At 39.5% G+C, this 20382-nt stretch overlaps 1 protein-coding gene across 3 annotated transcripts in view; it reads right to left on the reverse strand.

Annotated features, from left to right (window-relative positions):
* The window catches only part of BMPER (BMP binding endothelial regulator), a 147464-nt gene that overhangs the window by 58027 nt on the left and 69055 nt on the right, over positions 1-20382 (reverse strand). For 2 of the 3 annotated variants that reach the window (XM_018075932.2, XM_018075931.2), the window contains 5 exons: positions 15518-15617; positions 12301-12410; positions 11537-11677; positions 9182-9286; positions 3733-3778 (listed from right to left, as the gene is read on the reverse strand). In XM_018075932.2, coding sequence (XP_017931421.2) covers positions 3733-3778; positions 9182-9286; positions 11537-11677; positions 12301-12410; positions 15518-15617 — 502 coding nt within the window. The remainder of the gene's footprint in view (positions 1-3732; positions 3779-9181; positions 9287-11536; positions 11678-12300; positions 12411-15517; positions 15618-20382) is intronic. The other variant, XM_018075933.2, reaches the window with a different exon arrangement.

Here is a 20382-nt window from a genome sequence, read left to right on the forward strand (position 1 = left end):
CCAAGATGTCCAGATGTCTGGTCACACTCTTCTGGGCTTGTAGGTAGTTAGGAGTGGCCAAGAAAAATATACTTTAAATTATGACTGAAATTGGTTTGGACACTCTCTAAGCAAGGAGAGGGAGGAAAAAATACAAGTTTACCAGTTAAGGGTGTTCTGATTGCACATCTATAATTCAAAAATATCTCAGCTTTTTAAAAATAAAATGAAACTTTGAATGCTATTAGCCCATATGCTCAATTAAGCACTAAATCAAACAGAACACATTATTAACTTCTGAAAACTAGCTACAGAACATGCATAATAGAATTTCATTAGGTTTTCTGTAAAAAATGCATAGCCATAGAGTACTTTCCTCATAACTACTGCATAGTGCAGCTTGATATAATACACATTACAAGGTGTGGTGTCAAAAACTCCACAGGAGTCTTTATGGTCTATTTCATAAATAAAATAGCTATTCCAATTTGTCCAAATACATATTTATACAGTAGACCGTCACAGCTGAAATGGGAGGTAAATAATGAACAGTATTCCAGTATGAATGCACAATTGTAGTCTTTTTGTTGATGTATTTCTCCATGGCAAGGAAATAACACAGGTAACGGGGGCCTATGTAGTCCTTTCATCCCACTACCTGCTCTCACAGGTACCTCCAATGCATAACCCCATTTTTTTTTGTTTGCTTTCAAGAATCAGCACTTTTTTTCAGTAATTCTATAAAAACATATAAAAAGGATGCAGGACCAACTGAAGGACCAGGTGAAAGTACTAACCTTTCACTCCTAAGGCTGGGTCCAAATGCCCTTGAGTTTGCTTTAGCTTCATTGGTCATTTTGTCAATTAAAAAACCTGCAGAATGATTTGTAATGAACGAAATTTTCTGCCCCAAAAGAGTCCTTTACTGCAAAATCAATCATGTGTACTGCTAGACCTAGATGACTATAGTCCACTTTGAAAAAACTTCATCTACAAAATCTCATAATGACTTGGGTAAGACTGTGTTAGGATTATTATTGATCATGATTAAAATACATCTACATATTTTAAGTAGGAGTTTTCATACTGTGTGCTATAATTTCAGTAAGGTCTATCAATTCTTCTTTGTCAAGAACAAAGACTTAACCTTCACTGCAAATTCCTGTCTTTGTCTGAAGTTGAGAGCTCTCTGTTAATACTATTTGAACTCAGGTTTAATGTTTTCTTATTTTTAATATGAAAATGACCTTGGTCTAACATAGGATTACTAATTTATGGAATTGACGTCAGTAGTGATTTTTCTAAATCAAACCCAAAAGAGTACACTTCATTACATTTTTTACAGCAGCATAAACTAAACTGTTGAATTTTCCACTGGTATGACCGCTGTGTTTAATTAGTGATAACTGTACGCCAGCCATGGAGCTTAAACAGCAACATGTCAAAACTAACTATAGTTAACTTCAGCAACAGTGGACAAAAGAGACTCTCCAGCCCTTAAGGAGATGAGGTACTTTTTCTCTCTGCAACAAACTACTTTCAAAGTAATCCTTTGATTGTTTGGGTGGTTTTTTTTCAGTTTAAAGTGTATTGTGACTGGTTTTGACCCACTTCATAGAAACTGGCTGCTTTTAAACTACACTCAAAGCTCTCCTGTGTACAGTATGTTCTTGTACCTCCCTATGTTGTTTTTACTTTGGAAAATTAATATCTGCTGGACCGCCAAATGTTCAGTGTGTTAGTATGTGGAAAGAGGATCAACGTGAGTGAGGGAAAGGGCTGTGCACATACAACTTATCTCATCAGAAATTGGCTGAATTAGGAAAGTTCCTAATTACTACCTGAGATTGTGATCATCACTGAAATCCTTATGCCTTTTTGCTGGTCTTATGTTGTGATGAGATTTACAGCACTTCTGGTGCAAAGGTGGAATTAGTTCCTTGCATTGTTAAAATGCTAATGTTAAAACAGATAGTGGTAGCCACCACTACTGTATGACAGTGGGTATTTAAGCTCTTTGATTACATTACCCAATGAAAGCTGGAAATGCCCTTTTAATCATAAAAGCTTAGAATCAGCTCTCCCCCAAATACTAAATGGGTCCATAGTGAGACAAGTCTCAGGACCCCTCTGTTTTATGTGCAGTGGTGGTACAGCCAGTGCAATGCAGACAGGACCCATAAGTCCCTTGTTCCCTTCCCATAAGGGAACAAGGCTGTTTATCCTGAAGGCTTTGGAGAGACCTAAGAGCAGTCTGCCAGAAGGAGGTCACTGGGAAGATGGAGTCAGGCTCTCTACAGATCTGCATGGCTGGAGGACAAGCAACAATGGTCTGCCCTTAATTTCACATTGTGTAATCATGACTATTGCCCCTTATATCATCAAGAAGTTTTGAATTTTTAGGTATCTTTGTTCATAGATGAGTTATTTTTACTTTGAAGAAGTCTGGGTTCTGACTCCTTCTCCCATGAAACAATTATCACAAGTCATCATACTGTCTTCTTTTTAACCTCTTAGAGTAGAGGGTCTCCTGTGCTTTGAGGGAGTGGCTGGCCCCATTATTTTCCTCCACTCTCATATTACAAAAGAACACATGAGAAAGGTTAAGTGAGACTAAAATAAGAAAAGAGATGAGATAGAGATCGATAAATCCATGACACTAATGATATGTCATATCTGAGCAAAAGGTCCGTGCAAATTTCTTCTCCCACGAAACTGAGCTAACATGAAATCAACTACTGCTCAGTTGAGTCTTCTTTCACTTCTTCCTCTGCTCAGCATTATTTCAAGTGTTTGTGAGGTTGTCACTTGTATTTAATTTCATTTTGATAACGAAGACTTGCAAACTAGATTTATTTTATCTCAAGTTCCACATTTCAAAATAATTGAGACACAGAGTAGAAGAACTGACATTTAGCATATGGAATTTGTGCAATCCAAGAAGCACCCAGAACTGAGTTGATGATTTTAGACAAAGGAATAGGAACACTCTCCTTAAAAACCAGTTCCTTCTCTCAGAAGCCTTCCTATAGACAATAAAACCGTATTTTAGTAGTCTGCCCCTATTTAGTAAAATGCTTAAACGTGTACTGAAGGAAACATGTAATGGTATCCCGTTAACTTCAGTGAAGACAGGTCTCCCTGTTGACCTAAATAGACTAGTTTAAAGATAAGTATTTGTATAAGTGCTTTGCTGACTAGGAGAGAACACAAGTGATATCACAATTTAATGATCATTCCTGAAGTGAAGAGGGATAAAAAAGCAACAGTTGAACTAAACATCACAAAAAAGAAGGACAGTTGTCTATTCTACTTTCCACTGCTGTCCCAGACTGTGGGATTTCTGCACAGAATTTTTTAACTCTCACAAATCATCTGCAAAGGTGTTGGATTATGTATACACATAGCTGGACTGCTAGTTACAGGTATAAAAGGTACCCAAGTCCTAATGGTCAAAACTCTATCAATTTTCTTGTTTTATTGCCTACAAATTCCACAGACCAACGATACCCTTCAAAATGCAGCACCTCAGATTTGAAAAAAATAGTGGCATTTTGAAAAAAATAAAATAAAATACCCAAGCATTTTATTTTAAATTTACAGATTTATAGAAGGCAAAATCCATGGCCAGCAATAATCACCTGCCCCTTAACCACCTCTAAAAAGAAGGCAGAAAAGCAAACATACTTCCACTACATTTATTTTCTCAGAAAGAATAAAAAAGAATTTAAAGAATGTGAAGAAATAACTTACTTTCAGTGCAAATAGGACAGCATCCTTTTCTGTTCAGGATTTTACCCTAATAGGGAGAAAGACAGGTTGATTTAATGAAAGAGTTTTTGGAGCAATGACTGTGTCATGTTGTAAGACTGGATAAGCCTTTGAAAATAGTTCAAGTTGTGTTTGAACTCAGTGCCCTGGTTACAGCTTCAAATATCAGGTGCTAAAAACAGACAGAACTATTCAAAGAGCTTCCTGGTAGTCTTATAAGAAATGAAATACTAAAAGGGTTCTCCGTTACCACTTTTCTCTTTAGAGAGAGTGTGAGAGAATTGACTAGTCATCGCGTTAACAAGATTGCTACCTTTTCCCCCACTTCCCCAAAATATATACAATACATTTCCCATGCATTCCCTTTTAGTCACCACACAGAGGCAATCTGCTCCACCCCAGGCCCCTCCCAAATCATTCATTATTTATGTAAAAAAGAAAGGGGGGGAGGGAAGAAGGAAAGAAGAAAGAAAGCAAACTGATAGAGGTCTAGTTTGGCTAAATCTTATGGTACCTCCACCAAATTACATAGACCTATGTCCCCAGTGAAGTAAATGGGCAGGCATCCAAGGATGTGCAACATTTAAAAGCAAACAATTTGGTCTCATCATAGCAATATGGACAAAGGGTTTGAGTATTTATCTACCACTCTGCCCAGGTCAGTTCTACTTACAGTTGTGTCTTATACAAGGATGACTAGAAGCAGGAGGCATGCCTCTGTGTATCTAAATTCATGCTCCTTTTCAGTCTTCATCAATTTAAAAGATGTTCTACCTGATTTTTTATTTAAATTCCCTAAAGTTAACCTTCAAGCTAGTGGATACGCCTGGAAAATTTCAGCCTAAACAATGTGTTTTTCCAAGCAAAAACTGTTGTTGGTTTTAACAGAAGTTATGGTGACATTTGAGCTCACCCGTGTTCCCATACAGGGAAGGAAAGGCATACGAAGCTTTGCTGCACCCCAGCACTGACCCTTTGCTCCAACAGCAGTTGAACACAGAGGAAGTCCCCTCTGTATGATTACTGTTCCTCTTCCCAACCAAGCAGGTGAGCAAGGCGAGGCCAGCAAGAGCAAGCAAATGGAGCTGTGCAATCCTGCCCACTCAACAGCACAGAAAACTTGTGAAAACAGAAAAAAATAGGTAGCAGGTCTATGCAGAGAGCAGGGAAGTAGGCATAAGCAGCAACCCATATTGCTGTCTGCCTTGCCTTCTGCCTACAGTGCTGCCAAGCTTTGACAATGTGCATGGGGAGAAATGAACTCCAAGTATCTGTTGGCAGACTGGAGTGGAGTACACTCCATCCTGCCCTTGCCTGATGTACACAGAATGAGTGCTTGGTGATGAAAGCGCTTGGGTACATCGTCCACAAGGCGCAGAAGCAGCTTAGTGTAAGCTTGTCTTTGAATGTGCAACTGCATGTGAACAGACTGGAGGCACATCTGGACTTGAGAGAAGGGTTGGATCAGAGTTTCACTGACAGTGTGGGCAGCGCTTAAGATGTTTGTGAGACCACCAAGCCCCAGAGCAAAAAGAATAGCTGAGGACCAGGCGGCACCAGGGAGGCCTACCCAGCACCTGCTAGAACAAAACCACTTAAAGGAGGAAACGTTAAAACCACACAGAAATAGGGAGCTTGGCAACACATATTTGTATGAACGGAATACATGCAGCTGAATGCCACACACTGCACTGCACAGTCTTACCTCGCTGTTTCAATAAAAGAGTTGAAATCATCAGCCGAGCTGGAAGTGGCAAGAATTCAAGTGAAATCGGATTCTCCAAGGCAGCCTGCTGAGGCTGGTTACTTGAGCCACCATGTTGGCCCGAGATCCTGTTTTTGTCTTGTAGAATAAGGAAACCCATTATTGCTAACATGTGCTGCAAGAGTTCGTTAGCATTGAGGGTTCCCTTAGGAGTGGGCTAAGTGATGTGATCCCATTTTTCCCTATGAATATTTATAAGCAGACCACATTTGAGTCTATTTATTTTCTGGGATTTTTCTTCTTTTTTTTATGAGGTTTTCAATTTTAATGTCTGAGGTTTTTATTTTATATTTTTTTTAAGGCAAAACTAATTGCTGGGGGGAGGTGGTTGTTTAGTTGTGCAATAGCAACAGCTGTTGTTTTTTTGTGCCTCATTTGGCACTAGAGTAAAAACAGCAACTTCTTGTTTGTAATACTAACAGATGTGTATAACATTAAATGTAGTCTGTGCTAGAGATGGGAGAGTGTGTTCTGAATAAATTTTCAGCTCACTTGAAGTTCACGGGTTCAAAATTTACCCACAGAATCAAACTCTGCAAATGTCTTCACATTCTGTGAATTTAATTCTATTAACTTTTGCCTTGGAGCTCAGAAAAGGCTGCATGCTGTAAAATTCAACAGGCTTTCCTCTAGCAGTACAAAAAGAGATGTTCATGACCACTGATCATTACCACAGACTTAAGATGTTAGTGAGGAATGCAAAGGCACAAGGAGAGGGGGCAGGAGAAAAATTAAAAGGATGGGTAATCAGAAAGGAGATGGCACAAAGCAAGAAAGAGGCTCGAGCAGAGCTAGGGCAAGTAAATAGCAAATTAGGTATGAAGAGGTCTAAAGGATCTCTGAAACTCAGTCTTGCCAAGTGTTGAGATTACTCCCTTTCTTTAAAGTATTTAAGCATGTGTTTAAGCACACATGGAGGGCCCATAACTAACTTCAGTAGAACTGGACACATGCTTAATAGATTTACTGGACGGGGGCCAGCAAGTACCGCACCTTGCACACTGACACTCCAGGTAACTTGAGAGAGGGAATATCTATTTGGAGTCAGTGGTCAGAAGGTAAGAAACAATAACCACAAGCCACAAGGCTCACTAGAAGTCCAAGGAGAACCAATTTTACTATAGATGTGACAGGAAGGACTGACTTTGTGAGATGTATTGCCTCTGCTGCAGATGAAAAGTAGCTAAGAAAGACACTTTCTGTAATTACTGATATAGGATTAAATGCTCCAAAAAGAAAAGAACAAAAGAAACAGAAAAATCTGCCTAGTCCTATGAAGAAAATTAAAGAAAAGGCAGAAAGAGTCTTCAAATGTCTTCTATGTCAGCCTGCAACCAATAGACTGAATAATACAAATGGTTGCACAGTACTGGAAATTTCTGCAGAATTGCCACTTTGAAACCCATCCTTTCAAGAAATAATTGGCCAAAATTTATGCTGAAAAATAAAATAAAATTCTATCACCAAAATATCTCACAATATCATGCAAAGAGTATTAAGAATGCATGGTAAAGCATTTAAGTCATAGAATAATATTCTAAGTTCTTTGTGAATCTTCAGTCCTTTCCCGATGAGTTGTCTGTACCATAATACAGTTTTAATGAGATAAATTTATGTGGCCTGACACCTGAGGGACACTAAACCACATTTTATTCCACAGCAGTCTTCAATAGTCAGTGGAGACTGCTTATTGTCAGAAACATTGTGAAGAGAGAAAACAAATGGAGAGCACACCACTACAGTTTGCAGAGGCAGCAGCATAACTGTGCATGATATCCATACTTCCAGTATCAGAATCACTAATATATCTGTATCTTGAATAATGTGGTGTGCTTAATTGATGTTTATAGATTTGTGACAGAAAAATCTCATTAAAGAGAGTGAAGCAGAGATGAAAAGTAGAAGATTTAAATCCATTAGCATACATTATATGCTTTAAAATTACTTGGTACCCACTTGGAATAGGAAAATAAATCTTACTCTAGAGTTTACATTCTTTCTTCTACTTGTCCTTCCAATTTAGCTTGAAAGAGCAGAAATGCAATGTGTTCCTGTGGAGGAGAGTAGTTTTGCTTGCAGCTTGCAATTAAAGGCAGGGAGCAAGGTGACTGGTCAGATACCAGAGCAAATGGTGCTGCAGGGTAACAAAGCCAGTCTTTTCAGCCCTAAGGAACCAGATCTTGTCTGAGGACTGACCTCAGAGCTCTAGGGCAGTTTATGACTTCACGTTAACCTTGAAACAGATTGTGTAGCAACACTAAACAAGTTTGTCAGTCAGTTACTTATGCTGCTGCAGGACTGTGGATGGTGAATTTTTACCCATCATTACTTTCATTTTAGAAGCCACTTCAACTGATCATCTCAATGCTCAAATTTATGTATAGATACTGCTACAGTGATCTACTTCACTGAAGATCTATATTAAGTCATATTAGCTACTTGATCTCAGAAGTGTCTTAAACATCTGTAATGCATCAGCACAAGGTAAAAATAAATGAGACGCAGCGCGTGCCAGGTTCTCAGTCAACAAAAAATTCGAAGAGACCTGAAGAGCCCAAACTTACACCATAAATGGCCTGAAGGTAGCAAACCTGATTGCCATGAGCCACATCACGTTCCCAGAAGAGCAGCTTCGTTTGTTCACACTTTCTAATGTGTATGCAGCATCTCATGTGAGGCCCATTAACAGGAGAACTGCCCTCTGCAGTGAGTGCCAGAGGATGCAAGCATCGTTCTTTAAGCCAGTTGTCACAGCAGAACAAGGAGTGCCAAGGTACAGGCTCTCTATTCTACCACTGCTTCTGGCTGTCCAAAGTTTACATGTATAAAATTTTACAAACTAGAGTTTGTCATTTAAAAATTTTATATCTAGGTGTCTGTGACTCACATTTTCCCCACTGGCTTCCAGAATGGAAAAGGAAACACTGAGAAGGTGTAATCTAATGACTTGGCTTTCTCTTCTGCAGTTCAGTTCAAAGATCTGCCCCTACATGAGGTGCTATTTAGAGCTCCCTCTTGTGAATGCTTGAGCCATTAAAAAAAATAATTTGTCAGTGTCAGAAATCCAAGAAACAAAGGCTGACTTTAGCTCAAGGTTTCAAGTACAGCTAACTTTTGAAGCAATTAAGTAAAGTTACAGTTACACCCGTCTTTGGGTTCACTTCAGACTTTCAAATAAAATAATACTCAGACCACAACCTTAGACAAAGCAGAATGGCTTGGTTGAAATAATTTGCTTTGCTTTGCCTAATTTACATTTTCAACCAAGTGTTAAGCCTCACATGCACTGAGAAATGCAAGTACAACAATCTACTGTGGCTTGCCTTAAGAATATGTATGCTCTTGAAATATTAACATAGTCATCTCATCGCTTTATAAAACTACTAAATGAGTGAAAGGCATGTTCCAGTGCAGATACCTGGGATAGAGAAAGTTAAAGGCAGAAGGAGAAATAGAGACTCTTCAGGGCAAGGACAGAGGTGGAATGAGCATATTCAGGGTAACAGTAGCACACCTGGAGAATGCCAATCTAAATTAATATGCCAGAGTATCCCTTCTTTTCAAACTGCATGCCCCACTGCCATGTACACACTTCCAAGAAACACTGGAAAAGATAACGGTGGACAAAAAAAAGAGAAGAAAACTCAGTTCTTTTAAAAAACTCACATGAGGACAGCTGCTGACTGGAATGCACTGTTTCTTGCGACACTCTGTCTTGCCTTTCACACAAGCACAGATGGTGCAGTTTACAGAGGACCACATCTCTCCATCCTGCAAGAGAGAACATGATATAGTATCAGCTGGAGTGGCAACAGGAAGCTATTTCAGCAATGTATCATTGCACAAGAAAGGATGACTTTCCCTGTTGGCACTGTCTCATTGTTTAGTCTAAATTATTTTGAGGTGTCTGTCCATGGCCAGTTGGATTCAAGACAAAGATCAAATTCAGCAAGGTTTTCTTCCCTTTGGCCCTCTTGGTCAGAAATTCATTTTTTCAGGGCTAACCAAATCACATTTTCATTTTTCATCAGTGTCCTGTTTATTTGCATTGTTTTCTCTCTAATAAGCATCTGAGATGTGATCACACCTACCACAAATTTTCATTTTAGCTGACATAATTAGAAAAACCTGGTTGAGTGAAGTCTATAGGCTGCAAGTTACAGTATTTGATTAAGATATACAGTGAATTTATTCCCAGATGCAGCATCATTTTGACTCAGGGCAGGAATGGTTGAATAATGAGTTCTAATTTAGATTACTACAGCACTTTCACAGATATTTGATCTGCTAAACATCTGAAAATGTTTAGAAGAGATACAGTGCTGAAATTCTCAAATGCGGAGCAGGTAAGACAGTCTATGTATGGTATTAAGTGCAGAGCATAATATGCCTCATGGTCTTGTCCCCACTTGGGATGAATTGCTTGTGGAACTGCCCTGGCTCCTTTTTTACATGGTGCTGCACTTGCCAAGTGTGGTTTCTAAAACATTCTGTTTCACCCGCTTACAGCCTTGTGCTAGTCCGCTTAGAGCCAAACTGTGCATGTTTTCTGTTTACAGGGCTGCTGGGAAGGAAGGGTGAGGATAGACTGGACAGGAACAGGCAGCTCAACCAGACAGATGTGAATAATTACGTGCCCACCTCAACATGATGTTCTGACCAGAAAGAAAAAACAGACCATATCTGAAATGCAAAGGAGCCTAACTTAGCGCAGCGCGCTTGGCCAGAGGCTGTTTCTCTCCTGTTTTTTGTTTCTAGGGCATGTTACTATTGCCTAGTGTTTCTGATGTTCTTGGGTCTCTGATGACCACTCACCAGGCAACTACTAAGGTACCAGAATACATCACAGCTGACTGCATGCAGCTATCCTGAATTTTTGTTTCACAGTCGAAACAAATTCACAGCTGAATTTCTGTTTTGCACAGGAGTGCAAAAACACATTTGCTGTGTCCATTCTACCTGTGTTAGAGAACTGACTTCAACAGAGCGACACTCAATTTACATTTTTGCACACGAGGCCAGAAATGGATGTACTCTCTCGTTATTTTTTCACACTCCATATAACACTAGTAATATAATAAAATCTTCACAAGAAGCAGAATATTTTAGTTGGGTGCCTAAGAAGTAGGCATTTGTTCCTGAAGCACAATGGCGCCAGTGTGAAAGTGCCAATCAGATGGAGTATAGTCTCAGCGTACAGTAGGTTCACATGTAATTTCCAGAATAAACACTTCAGCTATGTACACAAAAGATGGAATAAATGGGAAGCAATTCTGGCTGAGCAAACCAAGTATTCACAAAGGACTTAACATTTGATCTGATTCAAGGGTCTCTTAATTCACAGATGGCCCATGAGGTGACAGAATCTTTTTCCGACACAGTGTGAAAAAAACGTTGCACCACTTGGAAAAACAAACAGGGTCTCAGTAATAGCAGAAGTGTTCTGCAGGGAATCCCTTGTGATTTGAAAACATTGGGTGAGAGTGCAGTAGGTAACAGTTACTACATGGCTACCCCAGCATAAAATATCGGGGGTGCTGTCCTTAGCAGAGATGTGAAACGTAATAAATCGAGTAACTTTCAGCCAAGATGAACTTCACAAAGCTCCTGTTGGCTCAGCTATGGAAAAGACTTTGGTTCAGCAGATAAAGCCTACAGGCCACTCAGAGTATCTCCTCCATGAATATCGGTGTTTGTTTGGGAAAACAGAGCACTAATACCTCTGACTAAAAATGCATCATTTGTCATGAAACAGCAGCTTGAACCTCTGCATAGGGAAGGGGAGGCAACATGTAACATTCAAGGAGGAACTATAATCTTTAACTGCTGTGTATCAGCAGAATTTATACAAACTCAGAAAAAAAAAAGCAGATGGCAAATTTTGCAAAGCTTTGCCTCCATCATCAACCACAACGGTGAGGATTCTGCTACAAAACAAGCCACTATTCTAATCTATAGTAAAATCATGCTGTTTCGGTTGTTACAATGGTATCTGCTCTTGAACCACACCTGAAACTTTACCTGGAAGATCTTATTGCCAAACTTGCACACTTTCACTTCCTCAGGAGAGACATATGAGACACACTCCTTGCAGCAGTGGTCTTTGTTTTTATTGCATTCACCAGGAAGTAAGCACCTCTTCTTACATATCACTGTTGAATCCTAGGTAAAAGGATGAAAGGAAATCATAAAATCATCACCAAGGTGTTTGTGCTCCTGTGTGTCCTTACAACAGTATTCCTTCTTGTTCATTCATTGCATCCACCCAAGCTACAGCCCAACTGCTTTGATAGGTCAGCTCAGAGAAAATAAAAATTATTTATGGATTAAGGGAATCTTTCATGGTCTATGAAGCTAAAGCCCCACTTTTATTTGCCTGCAAAATCTTACTGATTTGGTGACACTTTCATTTTTTTGCCTAGGTGCAGAAGTGGAAGTGGTCACAGTCATGTTAGAGGACCAAATAAATATCACTGCCCTTCAGCAGAGATGTGGTAATTCATCATTTAGAAACTCCTCTCCCACTCTAATGCAAAGTTAAAGAGGATCATATAATCCAAGCAACTTTATTTTGCATCACACAGAGTCAGGCATCATGTCTCAGCTGAGGCAGTCAGTAATTTTTTAAACTTTCCTAGCAGAACTGCAAGTGCTCTTCAGATCATATTCTTTTGGACCACACAAGATGCCACAGAACAGTATCAGGCTTACAGTTCCACAGCCCTACAAATTACTGCTAAGCCAGATAACCATCAGCACACAATATCAAAGCACTGTGGACTTACCTTGCATGTACACATTGTGCAGTTGTCATAAATAAACGAAGATCCATTATCATACACATTGCTGTGAAAGAGGCAGCTTCCAAATGGGAGGTCAAACACTTTCCTCTGTCCTGAATAAAAATAAACAGTAATAGAAACAGAATGTGGTTGAAAATATACCATATTGTCAACAAAAATAGAAGGGTTTATTGTCACCAGATCAAATTCATGTGCAATGTGTCATTTGCTATGTGTTTCCACTTTGGTGTGAAAAAAATATGTACTTTTAACAGTTCACTGTTCCTTTAGTACACATTCATCTGTACAAATCCTACCATGGAAGGGAATATAAATATGATTTATAGCATGTTTATATTGGAAAAATCTTTCTTCTCCTTCTCATCATAAAGTGCACAGTGCAGCTAAACGAATAAAAAGTAAGCACTGCAAACTCTTAAGGTAGGTACACTTAAACTAGTTTAAACAGTCTTTAACTTAATGCAATAACTTATCAAATAAAGGAGTCTTAACTGGTTTTAGCGTATCTACCTCAGGGGTTCACAGCAGCCAAGCTAAATCAACTCAGTGACACTGATGCAAAAATAACAGATGTTGTCCAGTCTCATTAAGATAGCTTGGTGTACCATGTGCACACAAGACTGCAAGAAATACAGGCATTTGCATAGTTTATGAACAGAATTAAGCCAACAGAAGATACTTAGTTTCCATAATCCATAAAACATTCAGGCTTAATGAGAGCGAGGCGAGGGTTTGGAGCACTATACAGGGAAGGTAGCACCAAAATCAAATCCTTCCTGAAGTCCTGCAATCCTGCAAGCACTTTCAGACGCAAGTTGCAACAGAGTTTGTGGTTCTTGTAAGCTCCTCTCATTCTTCAGCTTCTTTCCCACTAGGTTATTTTAAACAAGTGACCATTATGGTACATACACAAGCTCTTCACAAAAACACTATACTTACTTTCCTAATTTTGAGTTGCCCCATTTACTTTTGGTGGCAGCCAACTAATAAGTTCTTTTATCAGTGGCTGTCACTTTCCTAGATTGTTTCTGCAGTCTAATGTTTAATAGGGACCAATTCCAAGGCAGGGAATGGCCACTATAAGTACATACATGAAGTACTAAGTGCTAAGCAAACACTTTAGCTTTTAAACCATCAGGTCTTGGCATACTGTAATTCCTTCCTTTTTCAGTAGTTGTTGATAAATGTAGAGCATCTTATAAGAAAAAGGTTCCATTTTCTTTTGAGATATAAGTGAACAAAAGGATAAGCACACAGCAAAACCCATTGGATTAGCCTTGAGTTTTTACAAATCTAATGTTAAACAAAAGTTAAGAAATAATTGCTTTTGTTCAGTTAGACATAATTTGAACATCTCTCTCTTGCAAATTAGCTACTTTGAATTAATCTGTACTTGCATAGCCAGCCTTCCTTTTACTGGATGTGCATCTTTCTGAAAAGGCTTAATTTCTCTTGCAGGACTGACATATGAAATCAGTTGAGGATACTTGGTAGCCCTAAAAGGAACTGCTCTACATCCATGCACCACTTACGGGTAAAGCCTAGCCATGGTCCCGCCTGTAACAACACTTCTACTGCTCCATGTGGGGCCAGGACTTCAACAGCATAGCTTGTGTCAACAAGTGAACAAAAGTCCAGTTCTCTCCCACACCCTCTTGCCATGCCTTGAAAACCGCTCAGCGCAATTCCGGGTGGCCAACCCAGTTCAAATAGTTGGTAAAAAACCACTGACAAAGGAGCTACCACTTTAAAAGATGTGGTGATGAAGATATTTGGCTTAATGGTCGGCTTTGCTGGCTCATAACCACTAGTTAAACTAATAATTCAAATCCCAGTAGAGTCCACAGCATTCTTCTAAGCTATATACGCTGAGTATCAGGAATTCAATTGCAGGGAGGTCCTCCACATGATACTCTAAAAACCATGCCTCAGCATCCCTGGAAATGCTTCCCTTTCCTGACAGCCATGCAGCATGCTAATCATCCCCTGGCTTTACTTCCACTCCAAAACTTTTAACACTTCCCTGTGAGTAGATGTTATCTGTTCAGAGGTATATGAAATGCTTTAAAGACCACACAAAATAAAATTGATTATTATTAGTGAATTTGTTTAATTCTAAGAGGGGAAAAAAGAACATGTAGAAAGATCCCCTTGAAGCAGTCAAAAATTAAAGCTGCGTTTCAAATGCCTAGATCAAGGAGGGGAAAGTTCAGTTGAGAAAAGCATGGGGAGGAGAGGACAAGAGGAGTTTACAGAAGGAAAAGAAAAATGTCCTCAGCCAAAACAGAAGCTCAGCATTTGGACTGTTCTCCTCTCCATTTCATTCCTCTACTGCATTACTCTCTGGTCCTGCAGCTAAACGTTCCAGGCAGATATTTATCTGTAGCACTTCTCAATTAGCAAATAAATAAATTTGGGTTTATTTCAAGCCGTCAAAAATGTTAAGTACTATGAGAACCTGAACTCTATATGGCTTGCTGCCTTCAAGGCCAGACCTCTCTGTATCCCTAACCTAGACCTGGAAACAGACTTTGGATAACAGTAAAGATGTAGTCAAAATTATAAAGCTCCCATTGAAGAACTGAGAGTTATTGGCTATGAAAATTTTCCAAACCTAGTTATAACCTCATGGAGCAAATTAAAACTAATTTACTGAGTAGGATGTAAGTATTCCTTCTTTATGAAACAGACAGAATGTTAACCTGTGGGATCTCTGCCTTATTTTTTCACTGCCTTCTTTGTCATGACTCGGAAGAACTAGCCCTTCTTAGAGGCCTCTGACTTACACCTTTAAAATGCGTTGGAAATATGTAATTGAGAATATTCTTGGATGAAACTGGGATTCCACCTTAAGAAGGCAATCACGAGGCAGACTCCTGGGGCCGTGGCACGCCTCTGACAACAGTTTACAAGAATGCAATGTCAGTTCAGAAGTTTCCTCTGTCCTGCATTTCCTCAAAACAAAGAACGCAAATGCTCACATGAATAATAGTATGACAGGGCAAGGCCTTTCTCTTGTGGCAAACTCCAAAGAAACATCTCTTCCTGCCTCTTCAAAATCTGTAGATTATAAATTTCACTGAGCAATAGAGTCTCTTTCACCTCAAAGAATTTACCAGTATTGTGAAATACTGGTATAAAAGATGCTATGTACAAACACATCATATTAATTACAAAATTCCTTGGGGAAAAAACTTACCTAAGCATTTGGGGCAACACTGTCCAGAAGGAATGTGACTGAGGTGCTGAGGACATGAGAGGATGGGGCAGACCTCTTGGATACACTGTGTCCTGCCACCCTGAAGGAAAATAGGCTCAGTTAGAAAAAAATTGAAGCAAAATATCAAGTAGATGTGCACACACACACACACAGACTGGTAACAAGGTCTTGAAAAACCTTAGCCAAAGCTAACAGAAACTTCTGCTTGCGTCAAGCATAGGACATGTACACCTGTCCTTCAAGACTTCCTATATTGCTTGCAGAGACGTTGGATTATTCATCTTTTCTTTAAGCTCTCAAACAATGAATGTAATAGCTGAAGAAACACTGTCTTTCTATCTTATTTTTCGGTGTGGATATGAGAAAACCAGGGGAAAATAAAACCATTATCCATGAACCTTTCCGGATGTTCAAAAAAGTTACTAAGCAATTTTTTACATTATTCTTCATCTCCTGTGTCGTGCCCTTCTAGGCTTGTCTGGGACAGGGATTAAGTGCTGAAGCAAGATGAGAGCAGGTGTTCTTCAACTACGTCCATGACCTCAGAAACCAAATAAGCCAAAATCACTTAAGAAAGCACATTCTTGCTAGCCTCCAAGTCCAACTATGCAAACCCAGAAAGCCTGCTTTCTTCAGAGGACTGAAAACCAAGAGGGTATATGAAATTCTGAAAATGAATGAGGAAAAAAAAAGAAAAAAAATTAAGCAAACTAAACTGGATATATCCTAGTGTATCAACAAATACCAGAAACAGAGGCAAAGACAAAAGCACAGAAAATATGTCTAAGTCAGTCAAAAGAGATTTTTGTTCTCATTCTGCTCTGTTGCCTGATTACTTCACCGTGCTTTTAGAATACTGTGTTTAGCTCTAGACCCCATATCAATATGTGCTCCATATGGTCATAAGAGGTCCAGGCTGTCAAATTTTAAAACTCAGTCCATCTTTGTCTTAGCAAGGAAAGTCAGTTCTTTTCATCTAACTGTCTTGCCTTATTTATCACTCAGAGCTGCAGGATCATCCCAACAATAAGCTTTGTATTCCTGAAAGCTGTGATTGAAGACTTATGAACAGTCTCCTCCCACCTACATGCTGGATTGCTCTCGGGGCTCCCTGGGGAAAGGTGGAAAAAGCCATTCATTTTGAAGAGCTCTGTGCCTGAAATAATCATATACCATTCCACTCCTAATGGCCTCAGTGAATCATGTAAAAGCTTTTACATATAGGTAGACCCACATATACACTGTTACACAGAAAATAACATGCTGACTGTACCCCCATTCTTTTCAGGCACTGAAGTCTACCTGTCCCATGGGGCTACCAAAGCATCCTGAATGCACATGGCTAAGGACTGCTCGTAATTCTTTCACTGTAGTATGCAGAAACACAGAGTTTATTGTAGACTGAAATGACTGCTCTAAATTAAGGGTCAGACCAGAAACCTGACAAAATGAAATTAATTCTTCACTGATGTTCCTTAGTATGCTCAGGGAACAGCTCTGTGAGAAGAGACACAGGTGCAGAATGAAAGAAGGGCTCTCTGAAGCAGTACCGTCTTTCATCCCAGGGAAAAAGGCTTTGAGAAGACAAAGTTCAAACTTCAGAGACGGTTCAGAAAAAGAGAAAGCAGGGCACAGAGGCCTCGGCCAGCCTGGTGGCAGGATGAGGAATATATCCATGGAAGTTACAAGGAAAGGCTAAGAGAATTGGGATTGTTCAGCCTGGAAGAAAAAGGGCTTCAGGGTGACCTAGTTGCAGCCTTCCAGCACCTGAAAGGAACCTACAAGAAAAATGGAGAGAGACTATTTACAAGAACATGTAGTGACGGGACAAGGGGGAATGGCTTTAAAGTGGATAAGAAAAGGTTTAGATTGGATATTAGGAAGAAATTCTGTACTATGAGGGTGGTGAGGCACTGGAACAAGTTGCCCAGAGAAGTTGTGAGTGCCCCATCCTTGGCAGTGTTCAAGGCCAGGTTGGATAAGGCCTTGAGCAACCTGGTCTAGTGAAAGGTGTCACTGCACATGGCAGGTGGGTTGGAAATAGATGATCTTAAAGGTTTCTTCCAAGCCAAGCTATTCTGTGATTCAGCAAAGATAAAGCAATGCTCCACACATTATGAGCTGAGGTTTCATCTTGTCTCAGTAGTTTTCTCAAGAGACATAAAAGAAGGGAAGATGAAATAGCACTTTCTAATTCTCCCACAAGAGGTCCATCTTCGAGAAAGACAGAGAACAAGTCTTCCCTTAAATGAAAGCATGGAGCCAGTCCAGCTAGCCGTCCATCTGCTTCTGCTAAGCTCCTACCTCAATTATGATTTTTGCTGTTCAATAAGGATACCAGTAGCTTGGTAGAGTTGAAAGACACACCATTCCAGGCTGCGTCTGACTTTGCTGGACACACACTGGATGAAGGACAGAGTGCAGTTTCTGGGTAGGCTACCCATATGCCTGGTGCACAGCATGGATGCAGCTTGTGTGCTAGGACAGGTGGAGAGGAAAATGTCTGCAGAAAAAACTCTGTCCAAAACTCCCCAAAGGTTGTGAGCCTGTGGTAATTCATCTCCAAGAGCCTTGGGCTTCATCTACCATGAGGGTGAGAACAGTGACTACCACCAATAGCTTCTCTTAAGTGGACTTTTAAAGCATTCATGAAATCCCAGGAGGACAGAGGCTTCCATACTCCCAATTTGTTACTGATAACAAGCATGTCTAAACTTAATAATATTTTATATACATGTTATTTAAGGTTAAAGGTTAACATCAGTATTATCAGAACCATATTTCTTGTGGGCATCTCGTTTTCTATTTTTCTTGCAGGTTTTATCTCTGTGCTTTAGTGAAGCTATAAATCATCTAAAGAAGATTACTCCCTAGTTTTGCCCTATATTCACCTTGTGCTTGAAAGACTGTTAATCCTCCAACTGAAGTAAAAATTTCCATTGATTTTACAGAATATTTTGTCTAAGTGCTGGCTGGCATTACGATTCAGTCCACAGTGGATTGTAGAAATTTATTTTTAGCTTTCATCCTAGAAGTGCTACCAGTGAGGTTATCCTTACGGAAAAAAAAAAAAAAGGAAATACCAAAATTACATTTCTCTCAACTCCAGGATACATATTCCAGACATTAGGAGCAAGGTCAGACACACACTGTAGACTCAGCAGGGATTGTTGTAAGAACTAAGACAGATGTTCAAGGTTGTCTCCAGCTATGAATAAAGATTTTACGCCACCAGCATGAGAAAGAAAAACTTTGAAAGTTCAACAGGGTCACTACTGAGCAAGCCTGCCCCATGTCAGTGGCAAGAGAAGCCAAATAAAGACACAACTAAGTGACTGTTTGTCTTCAACCACTCTAGCACAGTGAGAGTAGCTAGTCACCATGAACATATCAAGAGACATTATCATTTTTGTGACAGCAATGGCATAAAGGCAATAAATAGAAATATACCAATAAAGAGATAGGCATATGATTTGGGAGTCACATAATGAGTGTTACCATTCTGGAATAAAAAAAAAATATTAAGGCATTCAAGGACTCCTGTTTCATTACACCACGTTGGCTGATGTGTATAGGGCTTTTTATGTCAACTGTATGGTGTATTGGCTTACATACACTTGCTGGTCACCAGAAGCTCTGTCTGACATATACTGTGTCATAGCAAAGATTTTCACTACTTCCCAAACATGTACTAAATACATAAACCAGGTCTGCAACATGTACTATGCAAACATCTCCAAAATATCCCCAGAATCACATGCTTGTAAACCCATACCTTGAGTTTACAATCAGATTACAATCCCTGATGTGCCATGTAAGTAGACTTCGGGTATAAAAGGGAGAGGATACTGTATTTAGAGTGGGGGTTTAATCTGGAAATAAAATAGGTGTTCTCTCCCAAATCAGACGAAAGAGACTCCAATTCTTATAAGAATGCTGGTGCAGTATGTGGCAGAGAGCCCTTGGGAGTAACTTCACCCCTACACAGTATTTCAGAGTCCCTGAAAGAGAGACGTCATGCATGGTGAGAGTATCCTGGAAGGGTCACGGGAGGAAGAGTTTTAGGAAATGCACAAAGTAGCAAACCAGGTCTCAGCATAAAAGCAAACAGTGCATCAATCAGTTCAGCAAACAGACAGACAGACAAGCCAGAGCTTCCCACATCCATGCAGCCTGATCTGTTGTCTAGACTAGGATTTTAAAAATGCCTCTTCAGAAAGTATTGGATAAAATTCAGAATAGGGAGATCTTGAGCTTCAGTTCAAAACAGCAGATATTTATACTGCCTTGTGTGCGCTAGATTTTTAAACTCTGCATCTAGATTTAAAACTCTATTTTCTGAGATATCTCTGCTATAGAAAGACTTTAGAAAATGGTCCTTGTGACAGTATAAAGTGATATCCTGAGAACTGCATGTGAAGGAAATGCTCATATTTATTTTAATATCTGGCCATAGAGATTAGTGCATCAATTAGGTGTACGGTTTGTGTCATCAACAAGCTACAATAACAAGAAATTTTGATTAGTTGTCTCCAACTATTATAAACTCATGTCCTGGGCTCCTAGCAAATTGGAAGTGCACAGAATTTGAACATCTTGACCTAGAAGCAGGAACCAAAAAGTCTCCCTCTTTTGGAAGTCAATGTGTATGTGGTTGTATACAGCTGCTGAGGAATTAAGTATACTATTCATTAGTTATTAATTTAGGATAGAATGAAGCCTCTAAACACTGTTATGCTTTCCATCAACCAAATAGCATGTGTATAAAGAGACTCACGTAAGTACCAAGCCTATCTGGTCTGGCCATCTATTCCACTTCTCAAAAACCACATTTCTCAGGATTG

The sequence above is a fragment of the Manacus vitellinus genome, unplaced genomic scaffold (genome assembly GCF_001715985.3).
Source record: "Manacus vitellinus isolate BGI_N305 unplaced genomic scaffold, ASM171598v3 scaffold_3_pilon, whole genome shotgun sequence".
Lineage (NCBI taxonomy): Eukaryota > Metazoa > Chordata > Aves > Passeriformes > Pipridae > Manacus > Manacus vitellinus.